Raw genomic sequence first — 23,521 nt, 5'->3', positions numbered from 1 at the left:
GGTTTTGAACCTGGGTCTTCTTGATTCAAAAGTCTTTTCCTGGATTGCTTACTTCTATTTTTTCTTTATTTCTGTATTTATATTTCCATTTAGCTCTACTTTTTTTCATTAGGAATGTTTGGAAATTCTTTCTTCCTTTCAAGTTCATTTTTTCTCCCTATAGGATTATACTCAGCTGTGCTGAGATAGTCTTGATTTTAGGCCTTTATTTTGTGCCTTTTAGAATATCTTATTTCATGCTCTCCTCTTCTTTATAGTGATAGCTGCTAAATCTTGTGTGCTTCTTTTTTTTTTTTTAAACTCTTACTGTCCATCTTAGAATCACTACTATTTATTGGATCTAAGGCAGCAGAATGATAAGGGCTAGTGTCAAATAGCTAGGAAGTGACTGGGTTCAGATTTGAACCTAGGACTTCCTGGCTCTAGACCTGGCTCTCAATCCACTGAGCCACCCAGCTGCCCCTTCTTGTATGCTTCTGACTGGGGTTCCTTTGTATTTGCATCTTTTTTCCTGATTGTATTCAGTATTTTTCCTTTGACCTGGAAACTGTCAATTTTAGTTATGACATTCCTAGGAGTTTCCATTTGGAAGTTTCTTTAAAGAGATGATTGATGGGTTCTTTCTAGTTTTTCTTTGCTCTTTTTCTAACAGATACTTTCATGATTTCTTGAAATGTGATGTCTGAGTTCTTTTAGGCAGTCCAGGAATTCTCAAGTTATCTCCCTTTGTTTTATTTTCCAGATCAATTAATACTTTGTATTTTCTTTTTCTTTTTTTTAAGTTTTCTTATTTCACTTCAATATTTCTTGTTTTTTATGGAGTCATTAATTCTAATTTTCAGGGAGTCAAGTTTTTTACCTCTTGAGCTAAACTACTTTTGTTCCCAAGTCTTTCTTGCCTAGCTCTTTATTTCTTTATCAATTCTTGCTTTTATTGCTCTCACTTCATTTATAATATCATTTTAAAATTGACTATTTAAACTCTTGCATGTTTTTTAGGAATTCTAATTGATCTTATGGAAACATTGTACTTTCATTTGAGACTTAACTTGTAGGTATAAGTTACAGGGAAGGGATTGATTTGAAATGATTGAGGGAGTTGCCTAATTGGGATTTCTCTGAATAGATAAATCATGGGTTCAAACCCTTTCTTCTCCACTCTTAACCCTCCCCCTCCCAAAATCAGTTTTCCAAAGAAATTCTTCACCTTACAAAAGAATTCTAATTTTGTCTTAATTAATCAAATTATAACTATTTAAATTACATAATACATTTTCAGCAATAAAGCTATCATATAAAGATAGATGTTTCTGGACCCACCGTACAAGGCTCTAAGTAGAGCAGTGATGGGAAACCTTTTGAGCTTGGTGTATCAAAATTCGCCAAAAAAACTGGGCATAACTTGGGTGGTGTGTCACTTCGAGAAAAAAACCACATAATTTCATTATATTAATAGTCTAAATAATAAAAATGTATAATTGTAACATATAACTATTTAATAAACCAAAATAGGTAAATTAATATAGGTAGAATTGTCGTCTGTAGTGCACAGAGTGTCTACACTACACTACAGCAAATGTTTCATCCTCGGTATGCGGCCCCAGACTTCTCTGTATGCAGCCATGTGCGGCTGCGTGTCATCGAAAATGGCTCCGTGTGTCAGTGCTGACACGAGTGTCATAGGTTTGCCATCACCTAAGTAGAGGGTAACTAAAGCAAATTCCAGTGGTTGGCAGTGATCTCAGATAGGGGAACCTCTGCTCCCAGTTCCTCTAAGGGCTGGTGAGCATAGTCAGGAGATTTGGATTCTAGTCCTTTTCTGCCTCTGGTCGCCTCTGGATCATCAAATTGCTTTCACTCTCAGGGACTCATTGCTTCACCTTGTTGCCCCTAATAGGGGATTCTAACACAACATTCTCAATAATAATCGAGTATAGGTTTATAGTTGCCTTGCCTTCTGGCAAAAACAAAACAAAACAAAAAACATCCCTCTGTCTTCAGGACTCTGGAAAATAAGTTCATTTTCCAGGTCTCTTCTGATCAAGCTACAAGACTGGCTGTAGACATACACTGACTTTGCCTTCTTTGCACATGTAAAGTGGTAACAATAGTTAATGTGGAATAAGATCCTCTGTGTGTGGCTCATATGAGAGTTGCACAGATTTATAGAACCTTAGATGTGAAAGCCTTGGTAGAAGTCCTCAAGACTAGCCCTCTTCATTTTATAGACAAGAAGACTAAGGCTCATAGTAGTTAAAAGACTTGACGAAGGTCTCACTATCATTGAATGGTAAAATTTGGGACCATAGCCAAGACTCTTTATTCTGTGTTATATTCATATCCTGGGAAATAATGGATGCCACCTTTGAATGACAGGGGAGGCAGCTGGAAGGCATAGAATGTTCCCAGATGCCTAGGTTTTTGTCCTCTGGCTTTGCCAAAAACTGTTATAGCAAAAAGGGTCCTCGGGAGATATAGGTATACAGTGATGTGAATGTATCTATGTAGTCTCCCTACTTGCAGATGATGGAGGAACACCAACCCCAATCACCCTTGATGGTTGTTATAATTTCCCCTTTTCTCTAATAGTTGCCCAGGGAGGACCCCGAAAGGTTAGGTGAATGGGTAACCCTTTCAGGTCCCACCTGGGGTTGGATAAATTAGTATAGGGCTTTGATTTGCCTTGGATCACGTCTGATATCTGACTGTGTTGACTCCCTCCCCAAAGGTCGTGATATAAAGACCACTCAGGAAGGTACTAGTTAAACACTCTTTATCTATAATCTATAATCAAGGAAAGGATAAACAGGATAAGGAATGGGGATTAGAGGCCCTGTCAATATAGTATCTATAACTAGTTGACAGTCAGGACTGGAGGCCATATTGATCTAATAAAAGCTGGAGCTTTATTCTCCATTCCCAGCCTGGCCACAACCAAGCCAGAGAATAGGAACTGCTGTTGATGTAGCTGTGCTGGTGATGTTATTTTCTCAGCTTTTCCCTATCAGTGTTTGGTGAGGCACTAGCTCCCACAGTCTTCAGGAAATACTCAGATTTTTCCTACCTTCTTCATAGACCTCCCAGCCTCCCTTCACCACCCTGAGACCCAGAGACCTAAAGAGCTAGGAAGATTCAGAGACCTAAAGAACTAAAGGACCAAAACCCAAAAGACCAAAGACCCAAAGACCCCTTCAAGTGGCTGTCAGGGGAATTTATATTGCCAGGCCAACCGACGTTTGCCCCTGGCTCACAGCATCTGGGAACATTTTATGCCTTCTATCTGCCTCCCCTGTCATTCAAAGGAGGCATCCATCATTTCCCAGGATATGAATATTACATCTGCTGCACAGCATACAAGAGATTTCAATAGAACTTCAGCTCTTGGTGCTGAAGTCGTATTAGTGACTTTCTTCCACATTTGCCTGCACCCCATGGACATTCCCAGTTGAAATCAGGGCCCAGGGACTTTGTTATGAGTTAGGAAGTAGGATTTAAGGAATGCTTTGCTTCTAACCTAGTGAGGGAGATAGGTGTTGTAGTGGTTAAAATGTAGGAGAAGTCCAAGTCCTAGCTTAGACACTTGACAACTATGCGACTCAAGGCAGCTCACTTTAAACTCTCTCAACCTCAGTTTCCTCATCTGTAAAATGGGGAAAATAGCATCTATCTCAGTATTTTTGTGAGGATCAAATGAGATAACACATGTACTGAAAATTTAAGTCACTTAAGGTCACTCAGCCAAGATTTGGCAGATGATATTATTACTTCAGGGCCTTTTTGTCTATCGACCATGCCACGCTGTAGGTCAAATGAGTAATTCTATTCATATTTCCATATAAGATATTTGTTGAAATATATCTATGTTGACAAAGAAGGGGAAATTCTCAACTTCAAACTTATCAGGTCCAGTTCTGTCCCATTTTACAGAAGAAACTGAGGCCCTCAGGTGGGAGGGAAGTTACTTTTCCAAAGTCAGGCAGAACAGCTGGAATTTGAGCACAGCTTCTCTGACTTCAATGCTGATGTTCTTTCCTTTCCTTACCTCTCTGCCTTTTGGGGAAAACCATAGGAATATGCTGGGAGTGTTGACAGAGGACAGTAATTTGGCGATTTGTTCAGGTTTTGGAGGCAGCTACAATTTCTGACTTCTAGTCCAGTAGTTTATGGGAAACATCAGGCTACCTCTTTTTTTTTAAACTTTTTTTTTTTAACCCTCACCTTCCATCTTAGAATCAATACTAGATATTGGTTCCAAGGTAGAAGAGAGATAAGGGGTAGGCAATGGGGGTCAAGTGACTTGCCCAGGGTCACACAGCTAGGCAGTGTCTGAGGCCACATTTGAACCTAGGACCTTCCACCTCTAAGCCTGGCTCTCTCTCAATCCACTGAGCCACCCAGCTGCCCCCAGGCTACCTCTTTTTTAAACAAATCAGCCCTAAACCCTTGTAACACTGTTTTTCAGAACCTGGCAATTGGAGCAGGAGCTGTTGGATATTTGCCATTGACCTACATCTCCAAGGTAACGTATTCTGGAGCTCTGGGAACTCATGCCCTCTAAGTAGGTTTTGAGATCTAAATTTGGTCAAAAATTCTATGACTCTGATACTCTGAGTCCTCTGAGAGTGGCAGAGATTGAGGAATGAGAGAGAATGGATATCAGACGTTCTCCTTCCTCTGAATGATCAGATGTGGTGATGATGATAACGTGATAGATGCATAGACCTGGGTTTCACTTAGCAAGTTCCTTGATGTGCAGCGCTAAAATCAGCTTTTCACATGTAGCTCCATTCTGTCTCAGACAAAATTTCAACCCGAGCTTGTAGGACATTCTCTCTCTTGGCTTTAACTCCACGAAGGGCCTTGGAATGTCTGGATTGAAGTTAAGGGGGAAGTAAGTGATGATGGAGGCTCTCTTTCCTAATAATGGTCCTGCTAATCTGGTCCAGAGCGTCACTCCTCCAAAGACTGAATGTTTATGGGAAGAGGAATGACATTTTAATTGAAATAAAAAAAGGAAGGAGAAAAGAAAACTCTTAAAAAGCAAATTCAAACCAAAGCCTAGCCACCCACCAGGAACTGAGATTTCTCTGGTATCTGACGAATCATCTGGAGTAATCCAACTGTGGAGAGCAGGTGGAGGCACCCTAGGTGTTAGGAAAAACCCCAGCAAGTACATAAGTGACATTAGGTGCAGGCAGGCAGGCTGGTAACCTGATCCAGTTCATCTAGAGAGCCAGACAGCAGCATCTCTTTGTGGCGACGAGCATCCCTCATTTAAGTGAAGCATCTTTAAGGGACCCCACCCTGTGGCAAGCACCTCTGCTGACTCGCGGTGCTGGGGGAATTCATCACCTACTCGGAAAGAGGAACTCTGTGCACTGAGGAGGAACCGAGCAGCTCCTGGCCCAATGCGAGGGACTCTTGAAGCCTGGCTCCAACTCAGCCAGAGGGCTCCGTGTTCTAGCCCACTCCCAGGCTCTGAAGCTTGGTGCAGGACCCTGAGTCATTCCTGTAATTACTGTCAGCTTTTTTGTTCAGAGCTGAAACTGGTTCTTGTTCTCTGCTGGTCTGGAAAAGAGAGCTGAGTTAGAAAGAGAGCAGACAGACAGACAGACAGACCCAGAGAGACAGACAAAGAAAGCAAAACAAATGGGACTGGGGGCCTCGAGGGAGGAACTCTCATCGGTGCTAGACAGGGTGAATAGGTAGATAGAAAACAAGGGGCTAAGGGATTAATAGAGTCAGAAAAGGAAGGTTGGGAGTAGTGTCTGAGAGAAATAGTGATTAGAGGGAAGAGATAATGAGTTCAGGAATGGGGAGACAAAAATGCCATCTGCACTATGTGTACTGTAGAACATTGAATGGAGAACCAGGCCCAGAGACGGGAGGTCCTGAGCTCAAATCTAGTCTCAGACGCTTCCTAGCTGTGTGACCCTGGGCAAGTCACTTAACCCCCATTGCCTAGACCTTACCCCTCTTCTGCCTTCAAGCCAATACCTCGTATTGATTCTAAGATGGAAAGTAAGGCTTAAAAAAAAAAAAAGAACTGTAGCTCCTTATGGGGAGCCATGATATGGATAGAGGCTCTCCAGGTGCTTTACCTACCCCTGACCACCCCGCTTCCCCTGTGAGTGAATTGAAAGGGAAAAGCACTGGGGCGTGGGGCATGGGGCAAGGACAGATCTCCTATGGGATCTCCCCAAACTCTATTAGTATTACCTGAGGGCTGGCAAGGAGGCATCAAACTCTCTGATCAGTCATGATTTATGACTGAGTCATTAAGGCTTAGAGGAGGGGAAACACTTAGGAGAACTGGAAAAGATCTCAGAGGCCATCTAGTCCAAATCTCCATGCTTTTTTTTTTTTTAAACACTTACCTTCTATCAAGTCTTAGTGCCAAGGCAGAAGAGCAATAAGGGTTAGGCAATGGGGGCTAAGTGACTTGCCCAGGATCACACAGCTGGGAAGTGTTCAAGGCCACATTTGAACCCGGGGTACCTCCTGTCTCTAGGCCTGGCTCTCTATCAACTGAGCCACCCAGCTGCTCCTGGAGGATAATTATTAAAAGGAAGGCTCAGAGACAGGCATGAAGAGAGAAATTTTAAGGCATGTGCCCTTCGATTCACCATTTGGATGACCTGTAGGAGGCAGCTTGGCATCATTGAAAGAGAACTATACTGGGAGTTCCCCATCTTCTATGGATGACTGTGTGACTTGGGGAAATCCCTTCCCCTCTCTGGGCCTCTCTTTCCTCATGTGTAAAGCAGATTGGGTTCGAGGCTCTATCAGTTCTATTCCTTCCCTAGGGGTAACTGTCTATGATTCTATTCTGTCTACCTTAAGGCTGGTTCTGGGTGGTAGTCAGCCAGCTGAACTGTGACCGAGCCGGGACCAGGATGCCCATGCCTGAGGATGCCACCGCCTCCTGGCGGATCTCAGGGGGGTGCCGTCTCTTCTGTGCCAATCCCAGCTTTACTCCTGGCCCAGGAGTCGGCTCTGGCAGCAACAGGTGCATGGAGGAGGCTGTTCCTCGTGTGCTCTGTGCTTCCATCGGATCTGCCTGAGCTTCAGAGAGCCTGCTCCATCAAGGAATGGCCACTCCTATTCCACACTCTAGGGGAGCCCACCCATCCCCCCCCAGACTCCCCAGGTGGGTTCCCTTCCAGGATGGCCTCTGACCCATACAGATGCTGTTGCTTATGGAGTGACCTGAAAGTATTCCTCTTCTATTGCTCTAGTGTTCAATGCCAAGAGAGGGGGGAGCCACTAAACCCCATGTGTTAAGGATCTCAGAAGGCTGCGGAATGCCTTGGAAAACCACATAGGAATATTATCTGTTTCATTGAGTTGTTATTGACTTTGTTAAATATTTCCCAATTACATTTTAATTTGGTTTGGGATGCCTCTGGGAGGGGAGTCAGCTGCGTGAGGCCTGCAGCACACCTGTCTGACACCTTGGCGCTCTCCTGGTTTCCCCCATGTAGCGTGCTGGTCAGATCTCCAGCTGCATCTTGGCCAATGATTGGACAGCCTGAGAAATTCCTTTTGCTATCAGAGCACCAGGAAGAGGCTTGTGTCCTGGGACAGAGATGGATGTTGGTCTCTCAGAGGCAAACAAAGAGGATAAACTAACCTCATATTAGCTGAAAATTATAATATTACAAATGATCATACAAATATAGTTATAATATTATAATCTATTATATAATATGATTATAATGTCATAAACTAATAAATTAGAGGTTTAGAGGTAATGAAATTTCCATCAAAAATATGAACTAGCCTCAATTTCACATTAGGACCATCAAGGGGCAATAGAAAACAAACATAAGAACAATTCACTAGGGCTTGGAGGGTCAAGACTGGAGCTATAGGGTGGTAAGCAAGCATGAAGCATTAGTAATGGGATATTGAAGATGATGACAAGCATTGGTTTCTTTTTTAAACCCCGACCTTCCATCTTAGAATCAATACTGTGAATAGGTTCCAACACAGAAGAGCAGTAAGGGCTAGGCAATGGGGGTTAAGTGACTTGCCCAGGGTCACACAGCTGGGAAGTGTCTGATGTCAGATTTATACTCAGGACCTCCCATCTCTGCGCCTGGCTCTCCATCCACTGAGCTGCTCAGCTGCCTCCCAAGCATTGGTTTCTAACCAAATAGGCAAGTGCAGTCTGAGAATGCCTTTAAAGTCTAGGCTTACTTGGGACCTTAGAGACCAAATAGTCCAACCCTACTTCATTTTACAGGTGAGGAAACCGAACCCCACACTGAAGAAGGGACTCATCTAGGATCACACAGATAACAAATAGTGGAGCTGAGGTTTAAAATGAACAATGTTCTTCTTGATTTCAAATCCAGGCTCTTTCCACTCCACCCTGCAATGTAAGCGAGTGGCCCACTGAGTCCAGGAAGGTGCTAAGTGTTTTGGTTAGACAAGAAAGAATAATAAGAATATGAATAACTCAGCTGTTGGTTCCATTTCCAGCCTTACAATAATCTTGTGAGATAGGCAGTGAGAGTACTATTATTCCCATTTTACAGATGAAGAAATGAGTGTCTGTCAGGGTGAAGTGGAGAGCCAGGAAGCCAGGCAGAAAGGACATCTGATAAGGCGCTGACTGTTAACCAAAGTCAAGGCCACCCCGTGGGCTGATAATAGAAGCAATGATAAATGCTGGGAGGTGAAGTGGCTTGTGAGGGAGAAAGTTGTCCTTGCCATCACCAGCCACTCAAGGGGCAGCTGTGTGACCCAGCCTGGCTGGATGTTGGAGGGACAACTACAAAGCTCTCGTGCCAAGCCATAAGCTCCTGAGAGGCTTCCTAGCAAACAGAAGCACACCTGTAGGGAAGAACTAGTGAGTGTGTTTGCTGGAAGATGCAAGGACTGGAAATGCAATGGATCCCTCCCAGTCGTTAAAGCCTTCAGGGTGGGCACGGGTGTTCTGCTGAAGAGGAATTTTCTTTTTTAGACAAAGCTGCAGGGTTTAGCTGTTGGGTGCCCACAGAGTGAGGAAATGGGAAGAGATGGTCCTGATGGGAATGCAGAATGGGACTGCTTCTTTTAAAATACTTCAGATGAGGGGTTGCTGGGTAGCTCAGTGGGTTGAGAGGCAGACCTAGAGATTCCTGGGTTCAAATCTGCCCTCAGACACTTCCCAGCTGGGTGACCCTGAGCAAGTCACTGAACCCCCATTCCCTCTCCCTTACTATTCTTCTGCCTCAGAATTTATTCTAAAATGGAAGGTAAGGGTTATAAAAAAACATACTTAAGATGCTTAGTTGAGACCCACATCAAGAGCAGCCACCTACTTTGGTGTGGAGGATTAATTGGTGTTGGTTGCTTTCTTCATCCCTCTGTTATAATTGAACTTCAGTTGTTTGAGGCTCACATATTAGTAGGTGTCAATGCAACCAGTACAGATAGGAGGTAAGAGTCTGGGTGGGACACCTAGCCCTTTTTTTTAAAACCCTTACCTTCCATCTTAGAATCAATATTATGCATTGGTTCTAAGGCAGAAGAGCAGTAAGGGATAGGGAATTGGGGGTTAAGTGACTAACCACAGCTAGGCAGTGTATGAGGCTGGATTTGAACCCAGGACCTCCTGTCTCCAGGTCTGGCTCTTCATCCACTGAGTCCTGAGTCACCTAGCTGTCTCTGGGCCTCCTAGCTTTTGAAAATGATTTCAAGAGACTGATAGATGTCTGTTTATCTGCCTCTCTGTCTCTCTGGTTCTTACTATGTGTGTGTGTATACATATATGTGCGCATTATATATATATGTAAATCTCACTATCTTTGTTTTTAGGTGAATATAGCCACTCCAAAACAGAAACCAAAAACTCCATTTTGCTTCGGTAAGTAGTATCCTGCCCTGGGAAAGGGATTCTTGTTAGTTCTCACAATTGCTTCCTGCCTAGTAACAGTCCTGTGACCACATGGCAAGTCAGATTTGAGTGTGTCTGTGGGACTGACGTAGACTGGAGAAACTGAAAGGCACCTTCAAAATCCTCTAGCCCAATCCACTCATTTTACTGCCTGGACCCTCAGGCTCAGAGATGGGGAGTGACCTGTCCTGAGTCACAGAGCGAGTGTGTAGCAGAGTTGTCTCATGTCAAGAAGTTCACTGGGCTTTTCACTCTCTGTGTGTGTGTGTGTGTGTGTGTGTGTGTGTGTGTGTGTGTGTGACAGAGAGAAGAGAGAGAGGGAGAGAGAAGGAGAGAGGGAAGGAGAGAGAGAAGAGAGAAGGAGAGAGAAGGAAAGAGAAAGAAAGAGGGAGGGGGAGAGAGAGGAAGAGGAGGAGAGAGAGGGAGTTAGAGAGAGAGACTAAAGTCATAGCAGGATCTCTTGAGTCTTAAGAGATAATGATGCTAAATAACTGACATTTTGTTGTTTGATCATTTTTAGTCATGTTCGACTCTTTGTGACTCCATTTGGGGTTTTCTCGGCAAAGACACTGGAATGATTTGCCGTTTTCTTTTCTGACTCATTTTTCAGATGAGGAAACTAAGGCAAACAGTTAAGTGACTTGCGAAGGGCTAGCTAGCTAGTAAGTGTCTAAGACCAGATCTGAACTTGTCTTCCTGATTCCAGGCCCAGCACTTTTCCATTGTGCCATTTATCTGCTTTATAAACTGACATTTATAAATTAGCTAAATGCTTCACAGAAAAACAAAACAAAACATTATCTTATTTGAGTCATATAACAACTCTATGAGAGAAAAATTGCAAGTATTATTTGGAACTTGAGAGAGTTTGTGACTTACCTATGGTCTTGCAACTAATGTTGATGGCAGAATTTGAATCCAGTTCTTCCTGACTTCTAGAATTCCTCTGAATACCTACTCCGGATAAGAATTGCCCTAACCCTACCTAATAGAGAAGAAACACATTGATATTTCAGTCCCCTTGGCCCCAGAAGATTAAAAGTAAAATATATAAAATATCATATCAATAACATATATATATATACACATAAATATACACAGATGCATATGTATGTAATGTATGTTTCCTGGGTCCTTAATAAAGGACCTCAGGTGTTCCAGGGATATTCACATTGTAAAACTTCTCATTCAAGGTGGAGGCTTTATTGTAGTTAAGTGATGGCCATTGATCTAGCCAGCTCCAAAGGATATTACAGAAATTAGTTTTCAACCAACATTGGCAAGGTATGTTAGCTCACTGTGTACACAGCACTGTACCTGGTAGCAAGGAGGTGATAGCATGGAACACAGTGGGAAAAAATTGCTGGATTTAGAAACAGGATTTGGATTGAAATCCTGATTCTTCTACTTATTACTTAGGTGGCAATAAGTCACTAAACTCTCCAGACCTTAGGTCTATATCTGCAAAAGGAGGGGTTTGAAAAATAAAGCAAGAGGTTTGGACTAGATGATTTCTTCTGTCTGTTTCGACTTTAAATCTATGATTGGTGCACCAAAAATAGCCTCTAGGGGTCCTGCTGTCTATTTGTCTTGTGACTGGATTCCGGATCTATCCCATGGGATTTTCCTCCCCATATTCTAATCCCTCCCCGCCATAAATTCTCCCCACATTCACTAAAGCCTGACTGGAGTGGATGTTTCACTGTAGCATGGAAGTTACCATGGGTTCATGATCACTATACTAGGGTGCCAGAAACTCTGGCACATCCTACCAAGTTGAAAAAACTTTCAGTATGGACCAGAGCCATATTGTTATCTGAAAACCAGCCTTGCTAAGTTTGGAGAATCTCATTACAGGTAGTTTTGCCCCCAGGTAATGCATTTTTGGAAGCAGGGATCTCCCATCATGTTTACTGAGCAATGGAGCACTCACTATCCACATCAGCGAAGCAAAGTTTACCCATATTGAAGGAATCACAGACCATCAAAGAATAGTAAAGGAAATAAATTAGCCTTTCCCCCCATCCCCATTCCCATACTTCCACTGCTCAGAATGGTTCAACATCTAGTTTTGGATATATACATTCACTGTGAATGAAAAGATCAAGGAAACAGGAATCTGAGGCACTAAAAAATTGGTAGTAGTCCTAAAGAATAGATTAAGAAACATACCTTTTTTTTTTCTCTTAGAAGAGAAGCAAGGTATTCCTGGAGAAGAATGTACTATACATAGATGTGACCACTACTGTGGATCCTTTTGCTTCACTTTTTCTTTGCTCCCTGAAAAGATTTGGTTTTGATTATGGAGGGAGGGAGTGGCAGTGAGAGGAGACAGGGTGATTCATTTCTAGAAATGACTATAATGTCAATATAAAAGGCATCAATAGAATTTGTTTAAAACAATCCTTTTTTGTTATTCAGACATTTCTTTTATTGCACAACTCAAAAATATTGGTGACTCCTTGAATTCTATAATTTGCCTAGCCAAAGAAGAAACATAGTGAGCTCATAAATAAATTATTGATCCCAGGTAGGTAGCTCTGTTATTTAGAGTATGCCACTACTAAGCCCAGTATCATGGGTTGGATTTGGACTTTTATGTCACATTCTAACCATCCCAGCCAGCCATCTCGTTACCATGCCACTGATAATAAAGGATACTGGTTAAGAGTAGCATCATTACTAATCTTGGAAAAAGGAATCCAAGTGCATGTTATACTGGATTGTCTTCATAGATGAAGATCAGCATATTAGGAAATGGAGTAGTTGGCATTTTTATGGTGAAGTAAGATATATTTTTAAAGCAGAGGAGGGAGTAGTAATGGCCTTTTCTTCCCTGTATATTCTTCCAAGTGGCCTGGTATCATGGAAATTTGCCTGTTCTGTATTGTGGAGCCCATGCAGTCTCATCTCAAAAATGGGTTATTCATTGATGCCTCTGTCTGTTGCCTGAATGCTGATTAAGGATTTGTTTTGTTTTTGTTTGTTTTGTTTTTTGTCTTGTTACCTGCATGTCTGCAGTTATCAATGCCCTTTCTCAGCGTTATTTCCTGCAAGCTAATGACCAGAAAGACCTGAAGGATTGGGTGGAGGCACTGAACCAAGCCAGCAAGATCACAGTATGTATCATTTCTTTTCCATCTTTGCTGGGAGCAAAAGACCCTTTGCTGCAATGCAGTATCTAAATGATATGGGAAAGAATTTTGGACCAGGGTAGGGACTTTCCCAATTAGCCTACTCTAATCCCAGTTCCGAACTACCTATTCTTGTTTTATGACTGATTGACCACAAATTGAACTGAGAGTTTGAGATTCAGCGAGGACCAGGGGGAAATTCATGGAGAGTCCCCTGTGTGGTAGGATCACTTCAGAATTCCCAAGAAGGCTTATGGTCAGACACATTTTGGGTAATTTCTGGAATAAGTTGGGGCAAAAGTGTGGTAATAATAATTGTAGTAGGTTACATTTATGGAACACTTTAAGGTTCACAGAGTGCTTCATAAATTTTGAAAAGTGAAAGATAAAGAGTATGGGACAGAGGTAGGAGAGAAGGTAGAACTCTTTCACGAGTCCTCTGGCTCCTCTTCTCACTTCAAAGGGTTGCTAGACCAATTGCTGATTTTTAGATGAGCCCAGGACAAAAGATCAGTTTGTGGTTTAAAGGTGCTTCCTTTAGAAGAATCACTGAACCTTGAAGAGCAACTGCTCTAGGTTTCATGTCATCTTCCTCTATTTGTATGTAGAAGAATCCTCCAAGAAAACATTCTCAGACCTATACTGAATCAGAAGATGAGGTAGCCTGACAAGGAAGATAACATTCTAGGCTTAGTGAAAGGAAATCCTGATTATAAAACCAGCTTTTGACATTTAATCAAAAGCATATTAAGTACATAGGTGGCAGGTACCACGTACGTGCTAAATCTAAAAAGAAAGACAAAATCAAGATCAAAGAATTCACTTTCTAATGGGGAAATAATATAAAAATAATATATAAGATATACACACACTTAGTAATATGGAGGCAATTTCAGAGGGAAAGTACTATTAGCTGGAGAGGCATGGAAAGAGGCCTCTTACAAAAAGTGGAATTTGAGTTAAGTCTTGAAGGGAACAAAGGGATCCAAGAGGCCAGGGGTCATTTATCTATCTATCTATCTATCTATCTATCTATCTATCTATTTTTGACATTTAATAATATTTATTTTTTAGAAAAGTTAACATGGTTACGTGATTCATGCTCTTCATTTCCCCTTCATCCCCCACCCCCCACCTCCCCTCCCATAGCCGATGCACATTTCCACTGGTTTTAACATGTGTCACTGATCAAGACCTATTTCCATATTATTGATAGTTGCATTGGTGTGGTCCTTAGAGTCTACATCCCCAATCATGTCCGCCTCAACCCATGTGTTCAAGCAGTTGTTTTTCTTCTGTGTTTCCTCTCCTGTAGTTCTTCCTCTGAATGTGGGTAGCGTTCTTTACCATAAATCCCTCAGAATTGTCCTGGGTCATTGCATTGCTGCTAGTATAGAAGTCTATTACATTCGATTTTACCATAGTATATCAGTCTCAGTGTACAGTGTTCTTCTGGCTCTGCTCCTTTTGCTCTGCATCAACTCCTGGAGGTCTTTCCAGTTCACATGGAATTCCTCCAGTTTATTATTCCTTTGAGTGCAATAGTATTCCATCACCAGCATATACCACAATTTGTTCAGCCATTCCCCAGTTGAAGGACATGCCCTCATTTTCCAGTTTTTTGCCACCACAAAAAGCATGGCTATAAATATTTTTGTACAAGTCTGTTTATCTATGATCTCTTTGAGGTACGAACCCAACAATGGTATGGCTGGATCAAAGGGCAGGCATTCTTTTATAGCCCTTTGAGCATAGTTCCAAATTGCCATCCAGAATGGTTGGATCAGTTCACAACTCCACCAGCAATGCATTAATGTCCCAATTTTGCCACATCCCCTCCAACATTCATTACTCTCCCCTTCTCTCATTTTAGCCAATCTGCTAGGTGTGAGGTGATACCTCAGAGTTGTTTTGATTTGAATTTCTCTAATTATTAGAGATTTAGAATACTTTCTCATGTGCTTATTGATAGTTTTGATTTCTTTATCTGGAAATTGCCTATTCATGCCCCTTGCCCATTTATCAATTGGGGAATGGCTTGATTTTTTATACAGTTGATTTAACTCCTTGTATATTTGAGTTATTAGACCCCTGTCAGAGTTTTTTGTTATAAAGATTTTTTCCCAATTTGTTGTTTCCCTTCTGATTTTGGTTGCATTGTTTTTGTTTGTACAAAAGATTTTTAATTTAATATAATCAAAATTATTTATTTTACATTTTGTAATTTTCTCTAACTCTTGCTTGATTTTAAAATCTTTCCTTTCCCAGAGATCTGACAGGTATACTTTTCTGTGTTCACTTAACTTATTTATAGTTTCCTTCTTTATATTCAAGTCATTCACCCATTCTGAATTTATCTTGGTGTAGGGTGTGAGATGTTGATCTAAACCTAATCTCTCCCATATTTTCAGGGGTTTTTTAGATGCTGAACAGAGAGCTTTATTTTTGATTCAGCAGGTAATGGGGAGCCAACAGCATTTGTTGAATATGAAAGTAACATGGTTAAACTTATACTTTAGATAAGTCACTTTGACAATAGGGACAGAAGGGACCATACATGAGCAGGTGTTGTGATAATGTAAAAAAAATAGTATTTGACAACAGGTTAGATATATTGAGTGAATAAAATGAATAGGGGAGGATGCTATGACTTAAGTTTGTACCCCTGGGTGAGTAGGAGAATGGTGGTATCCTTAACAGTAATAGGGAAATTCAGAAGAGGGGATGTTTTTTGGGGAAAGATAATGAGTTTGGGATATGTTAATTTTTTGTCTTTGGGACATTCAGTTTGAGATGTATAAATGGCAGTTGATGCAGGACAGAACTCAGGAGAGAAACCAGGGCTGGATACGTAGATCTGAGAAACATCTGCATAGAGATGATAATTGAACCGTAAGAGCTGATGAGATCAGTAAGTGAGGGAAGAGAAAAGAGAAAAAAGAAGAGGGCCAGGGCAAAGTCTTGAAGGACACTTAGCATTTGTGAGTGTCATAGATGACATAGTGACATAGATTAACTAGCAAAGAAGACTGAGGAGTGGCCAGACATCTAAGAGGAGAGTAAGGAGAGGTCAATATCAGGAAACCCAGGAAAGGGAGAGTTTCTAGGAGAATAAAGGGATCTACAGTTCCAAAGGTTGCAGAGGCCAAGAAGGATGCACATTGAGAAAAGACTATTAGATCTGACAATCAAGAGATCACTAGTAATTTTGGAGAGGTCTGTTTTAGTTGAATGATGTGGTCAGAAACCAATTTGCAAAGTTTACAAGAGTATAAGAGGAGAAATGGAGACACTTTGTCTAGATAGCTTTCTCAAGATTAGTCATGAGGGAGATAAAGAGATATGGGTTTAAAGCTAGCTGCAATCAGATCAAATTATTTTTTTTAATTTAATTTTAGGATAGGTAAGACAGGTGTGTTTGCAAGCTTCAGAGAAACTTAGTGGAGAGAGATTGAAGATTAGAGAAAAAGTGGATCACCCTGAGCAACTTATTTAACCATATCTCTGACTTCACTATTAAATCTTAGAAAGGTTTTGAATCTTTATTGCCTTGATAGAGAGAGTTCCCTGAAGCTGACAAAAATTATAGTTCCTTTGAGTATTTTCATACAAAAGTATGAGAGAGAAGAGTGTCACTGAATATGTGTATATGTGTATGCATTTATGTGTACTGGGAAGTTGTCTGCATTGTGGGTATTGGAACCTAAGGCTATCAGATATCCTATTTTCTAACCGTATTATTCATGAAGGGGGCACTACTCTGTGTAGGAAGATTAATGATCAAGATTCCTTTAATGCTGAGTGTATTTTTGGACAAATTTTTCTCCCCTGGATCTCTATAAATAAGTTGTATTTGGAGTGTTTCATGGAATCATAGAATCTTAAGACTTGAAGAAAATTCAGAGGTTATCTAGTTCAACTTCATACCTCATGTAGACATTTTATACTTGAATAGTTCCAATTATTGGGAAAGTTTCCCTTATACCCATGAATGTGCTGTGAATGTTTAACAACTAGCTCTTCAGAAAACAAGACACACTTTTAAATTTAATCTGCAATATCAATATTTTCTCCATCCCTTTTGAAGTCTAGACAATTGAAAAACAACAACAAATCAAGCCCCAATTTATAGCATTTGCTATCCAAAGTATAAATTTTCACACTGAAAATCAACTCAGACTCAACCTGATGGAACTTCCAACTCACCCCTGCTTTTATAATATTATATCATATCAAACCTAATTTACTTCTTTGACACATCTATGTGTCTACACATTGTTCTAGGTTCTTCCCTCTGGGACCAAGCAGAACAAATTTAATTCGCCTTACATATGACAGCTCTTCAAGTACTTGAAGACATTTATCATAGCTACTTTTTTTTTTCTAGGCTAAGCATTCTAGATCCTTCAGCATTTCCTTATATGGCCTGATCTCAGGGCTTCCAATTTGGCTTGACCTTCAGTTCTGTTCTTTAATAGCTATGTGACTTTGAGCAAGTCTCTTTTCTGGGCCTCATTGTTTATCATCTAAGATGAGGGGATTGGACAAGGTGATGTTGAAGGTCTTCTCTTTTTTCTTTCTTTTTTCTTAAACCCTTACCTTCCACCTTAGAATCAATGCTGTGTATTGGTTCCAAGGCAGAAGAGTGGTAAGGGCTAGGCAATAGGGGTCAAGTGACTTCTTTGGGTTCATACAGCTAGGAGGGTCTAAGGCCAGATTTGAACCAGGACCTCTTGTCTTTAGACTTGGCTCTCAATCCACTGAGCCTCTCGAAGGTCTTTTCTAACTCAAAATTGGATGATTCCTATGATTATATGATCCTGAAGATACTGAGTTATTACATAAAATATATGATAATATGATATTTTTAAGATATACTATGTCAGTGAATATTCATATTCCCTAGAAGACTTTGAAAATTATTCAATAAAAGGGACCCCAAACTAAACAATGTGAGTGATTCTTTACAGGTATATTTCTAATAGTAGGCACTCTACAATGAGAGATTGGAATTATAGGTAAAACAAATAGAATGTGGGTGGGTTGGTAAAATAACTCTTATTAGGTATTAATAGGTTCTTAATAGTCCTTGGGCCAGTAACTTAAATCCTATTGATCTGGTTAAGGATTTCAGGGAGAGACTGTCAAGGTAACAACAAAGGATAGGTAAGGGAAGGGATTGGGATGAACTAACTAGGACAGATCTGGATTCCCTCCTACCAAGGTCCAACAGATTTTCTATACTGATCTCTCTAAATTACCCAGCTGCCTAACTCTATCCTATCCAGAATTTCCCCTTTGATAGTATTTTATTTTATTTTATTTTATTTATTTATTTTTAAACCCTTACCTTCCATCTTGGAGTTAATACTGTGTATTGGCTCCAAGGCAGGAGAGTGGTAAGGGCTAGGCAATGGGGGTTAAGTGACTTGCCCAGGGTCACACAGCTAGGAAGTTTCTGAGGCCAAATTTGAACCTAGGACCTCCTGTCTCTAGGCCTGGCTCTCAATCCACTGAGCTACCCAGTTGCCCCCTGATAGTATTTTAAAAATAAGGGAAAGCTGGAAGGTAAAACAGGTCCACTGGACTGGTTTGGAGATCTGTTGTCCTTCAAGTCTGTCAGGAATCCAGTAGGGCCACAGCAATTAATCCAAAGGAGAGGGAGTAAGGCTCTTGACCACACCATCCACCAGTGTGTCTCACCAAACTCAACCTCTTCCCAACCAGTGAAGTCTTGATAGATGATCCACAGAGACAGGATACCCAGAAAGAAGAATAGGAAGTACCTCCAAGGTGAAAGTCTAGGGACCATCTGCCAACTCAGCCAGTATCGCAAGCAGTGTTTACTTTCTCTAATTTCACTACAACAGAGGATAGGAGATATAAAGCTGAAAGGTTCACCTAAAGAGCAGAATTTTACAATCTAAGAAACTGAAGCTTAGGTTAAATGACTCATCCAAGGTCAAACAGGGTGGGTGAACTAGAATTCTCCCCATTACAGAGAGGCAATTGGTATTTAAGATTCCTACCAAATCTGTACCTATAGTTCTATCATGGCTCAGGATACAGGAGGTATATTGGAAGCCCATTTAATGTCAGCCCTCCCAATTAAGGTTTGATGTTAGGATGAAATACTCAGTCATTTCAGTTGTGTCCACTCTTCTTACTCCACTTGGGGAAGAAGAGTGGTCAGGGCTAGTCAATTGGAGTTAAGTGATTTACTTAGATTACACTGCCAAGAAGCATCTGAGAGCAGATTTGATCTCAGGACCTCCTGTTTCTAGACCTGCCTCTCAATCCACTGAGCCCCCCAGCTGCCCATGAAAAGCAGTTGTCAAAAAGTACTTTGAGGGAATAATGAACTGGAGGAATTCCATGTGAACTGCAATGACCTCTGGGAATTGATGCAGAATGAAAAGGAGCAGAACCAGGAGAACATTATACACAGAGAACGATACACTGTCGTATAATATAATGGACTTCTTTTCTAGCAGCAATGCAGTGATCCAAGATTTTTCTGAGGGACTTATGAGAAAGAACGCTATTCACATCCAGAGAAAGAACTGTGGGAGCAGAAACACAGAAGAAAAGCAACTGCTTGAACACATGGGTTGATGAGGATATTATTGGGGATATAGATGCTAAACAATCACCCTAGTGCAACTATCAATAATATGGAAATAGGTCTTGATCAATGATACATATAAAACCCAGAAGAATTGCACATCAGCTGCGGAAAGGGGAAGGGAGGGTTTTGGCGGGGAGGGAAAGAACATGAATCATGTAACCATGGAAAAATATTCTAAAAAATAAAAATTAAAAATTAAATTAAAATTTTTTAAATTTTTAAAAATAAAACCCTCAAAAAAAAAAGGTACTTTGAGTATTTGAGGTTTCTGTAGTTTTTGGACCAGATTTGTCCATCCATCTCATGATGCCTTCATTTGATTTTTTTTTCAAATTTCAATCTCTGAGGCATCTTGAGAACTCTGACATTTCTTATAATCATGGATTTTTCTCTGCTTGCCCTCTGGCACCATTGCTCATCTATCTCTCACTCTCCACAGTAGCTTCTGCTTCCATGGGAGCTGCTGTCATCTAATTACCTAACTCTTCACCTCCAGCTTCCCTTCCAGGAAATATTTCCTGGCCAAAAGACCTTCTAGCACCTGGGGTTATAGTGGAGGTTCCCCCATAAACACTGGGACTCTTAACTGTTCCAATTCTAGAGTCTGTGGGGCAATTGGGAAAGACCTGGTTTGGGAATTGGGAGGCCTTGCATTGGCACAGACCAGCTATGTGATCTTGTGGGACTGACTTCCCCCAGGTTCTCCTTTTTTAATTCTAAAATGCTCTGATTCTGTGTAGTTATTCTGGTAGCCTTCTCTGATGGAGAAGAATCACAATGCTGATGAGAGCCACAAGTAAGGGAAGGATTTATGGAACCAGATTTAAAAGATTCTTTGGGATAACAAGCAAGAGCTTTTCTGTATTCTTATTTGTTGTTGATCAGGAGAAAACAATATTTTAGAGATCCTGGTGATGGCTTTCTCTCTGCCTTCAGATGGTTTGAAAAACAGAAGCAGAAAACCTAATTTTTTTCCCAAGTTTGTCATTATGAAAGCTGACATCAAAATTGCTTATGGCACCTGCTCTCTGGGGATTCTCCGTTGCTTCGGCTACAGCCTTTCTCCTAGTTTAGTTTTGTTCTCTATTCTGTTTTCTAGGGGTTGTTCCTTAGAACATTAGGATAAAACCCACTCATTCTAAAGACTATGATGAACAATCATAGCTTAGGGAAAGTTAGGAACAGTGGTCTAGGAATGACTTTATCTACTTTCTCAGGATTATCAGGCTATCTATTCAATTCCAAGAGATCAGCCACTAATGGGTTAGGAAAGGGTGAGTGGAATTATGATGACTTTAAATAAAAAGATAGGAATTCTAGATTATTTTTGGGAAAGAAGAACTACTGAGTATCTCAGGTGTCAGGGATTCATTCTTTCTGCCAGGCTTTTGCCTAGTTTATAATGCAGGCACCTTAAGATGGGAAGTAGGGAATAAGAAAAGATATGCTAGAGACAAAGCATACTTGGACTTAAGTAAAACATTTGTTTGACAAAGTTTTCCTTGTTATGCTGGTAAACAAGATGGAGAGGGTTGGGTTACCATGTTAATAAAAGTAGACGGATTCAGAACTGATTGAAAAACAAGCCAAAGAGTGTCCATTAATGAATTAATGTTAACTTGGAAGAAGGTCTCCAGTGAAATATGTCTAGGATCTGTCTTTGGGCTTTTCCTCTGAAACACTTTTATTGACAACTTAAATGAAGGTATAGGTAACATTGATCAAATTTGCAGATGACCAAAAGGAGTTACAAAGAAATACAATACATAGAAGTTGTATAAAAGAATATTTTGATTTGATACCAAGAAAGACTTCCTAATCTATTAGAATTGTCTAAAGTATACTGAAGACAAAGTATATCTCAAGAGACAATGGGAATTCCATCACTAAAAGTTTTCAAGCAGAGCTATAATGGCCACTTGTGTACCCATTCTAGTATGGGTTGGACTAGATAGCCTGAGGCTCTTTCAGGGATTTTATGACTTTTTGAGCCTGGCTGTCCTTACCAGTATAAATTCATTGCTAATTTATTAAACATGAGAATCCATAGAAATTAGAGGCAGAATGTCATAGCAAAAATAGAGAACAGAGTTAGTCCAAGGTAGATTTGCAAGAATTTCTCTATTTGAATAGAGGTTAATGGAGTACATAGTCAGATAGCATTGATATTTTGATTGAACAATGAGTTCTAGATTCAAAGTAACTTTTAATTTTGCCTATCTGTCCTAAAGCTCTGGTTGGAGTTCCTGTTTCTCCATTCAGAGTATGGTCACTAAAGGGAGGTTTCCATGGGTATTTTAACTGAGTTCTCAAAGCAAAAATCAGTTCCATTTTCCTACTCTTTCACATGTTATGGGTGTTCTCACTGGATAAAGATTGAATGGTGTGATTCCTGAGGCAGAACTAATGACAATGTTTTACATAGCAGCTACCTTTGTAAAAACTTGTAGTTTTTTGTGTTTTGTCTTTGCCTACCCTATTAATCTCTCTGTCTTAGAGAAGTCAGAATATAATAATGATAGTGATGATGATGATGATGATGATGGTGATGGTTATAAATAGTAGCACTTACATAGTGCTCAAAGATTTGTGAAACATTTCACATATATTATCTTGTTTGATCCTCAAAACAATGTTGGGTTCTAAGCACTGATATTAGCACCTCATTTTACAGATGAAGAAACTGAGGCAAAGAGAAGCTAATAACTTGCCTAGGTTCACAGCTAGTAGATTTTAAACTTAGGTTTTCTTGCCGAAAGTCCATCACTGAATGCCCAGGGCCATCTAGCTGTCTTGCTATAATATGGAAGCAATGTACTGACCACTTCATACTTCCTAGCTTTCTGGATCTGTGTCCACATAAGCTAGGACAGAGGTGTTAGAGCAGGGGTCGGCAATGTATGGTTCTCGAGCCATATCTGGCTCTTTTAAGGGCCAGATATGGCTTTTTCTGCAGGAGCCATAAAGTCAATTTTTTTTTCAGGCACTGTTACAGGAGCGCACACTGTGAGCACTGTACGGCTCTCACGAAATTACATTTTAAAAAATGTGACATTTCTGGCTCTCACAGCCAAAAAGGTTGCCGACCCCTGTGTTAGAGTGTAAATACTCTCTTGGAGACCAGAACCTAATAAGACACAATTTCTTAACTCTGACAAAGAGAATAAGAGAAACCCTTTCCCTAGAGAGGACTTTATTTATAGTTGGTGGATGAAGAGATTGATTAGGGGTTATATATATAGGAAGAAAGGATTGCACAGTACTCCCTGTGCAAATGCAAATGCAAAAATTGAGTCATCAGGTGAAGCTTGTGAGATTGCCAGCCTGTAGATCCTACACCTGAGATGTCAGGGAGCATTCAGAAGCATTCACCTTAGCATAGTCCCTTCAACTTACTTTGGTTTGCTTAAGAAGTCTTCCATTTGCAAAGATTAGTTTTACCCTGTTGTTCTATGTATACCTAAGAGGCAGTACAGTGTCATCAAAGGTGCAATGAACAATAGTTAGATGAGCCCATTCTGTCACTGAGCTTATATTGTGACATTCATTGCTGTCTTCTAAACTAAAGTTTTCTGTGCTTCCTCTTCTTCCAGGTGCCCAAAGTGGGGAGCCTGCCCCTGGCTACTGAGGTTGCTAAGAGCCCAGCAATTCCTCAGTCTCTAGAAAAAAAGCAACAGGTGGCATATAAAACAGAGATCATTGGTGGGGTTGTAGTGCACACACCCATCAACCAGGTATAGAGGACTGGGGGTGGGGATGGAGTTACTGTTTGGGAAAACCAAAAGTATGATGTTATTGATGTGACATATGCAAAGAAATGTATTGAGTATGATTTGGATCAAGGATTCAGAGGAACTATAAATAATATTTGTG

The 23,521-nt window shown here is 40.6% G+C and overlaps 1 protein-coding gene across 1 annotated transcript in view; it reads left to right on the top strand.

Moving 5' to 3' along the window:
* Positions 1-23,521, top strand: part of PLEKHA2 (pleckstrin homology domain containing A2) — a 121,520-nt gene that overhangs the window by 80,449 nt on the left and 17,550 nt on the right. The window contains exons 3-6 of the mRNA XM_044663554.1: positions 4,463-4,519; positions 9,808-9,856; positions 12,908-13,005; positions 23,242-23,382. Of these exons, the coding sequence (XP_044519489.1) occupies positions 4,463-4,519; positions 9,808-9,856; positions 12,908-13,005; positions 23,242-23,382 (345 nt within the window). The remainder of the gene's footprint in view (positions 1-4,462; positions 4,520-9,807; positions 9,857-12,907; positions 13,006-23,241; positions 23,383-23,521) is intronic.

This window comes from Gracilinanus agilis, chromosome 2, assembly GCF_016433145.1.
Source record: "Gracilinanus agilis isolate LMUSP501 chromosome 2, AgileGrace, whole genome shotgun sequence".
Lineage (NCBI taxonomy): Eukaryota > Metazoa > Chordata > Mammalia > Didelphimorphia > Didelphidae > Gracilinanus > Gracilinanus agilis.
Note: the sequence above shows the minus strand (reverse complement) of the source record. Positions and strands in the feature narration are given on the sequence as shown.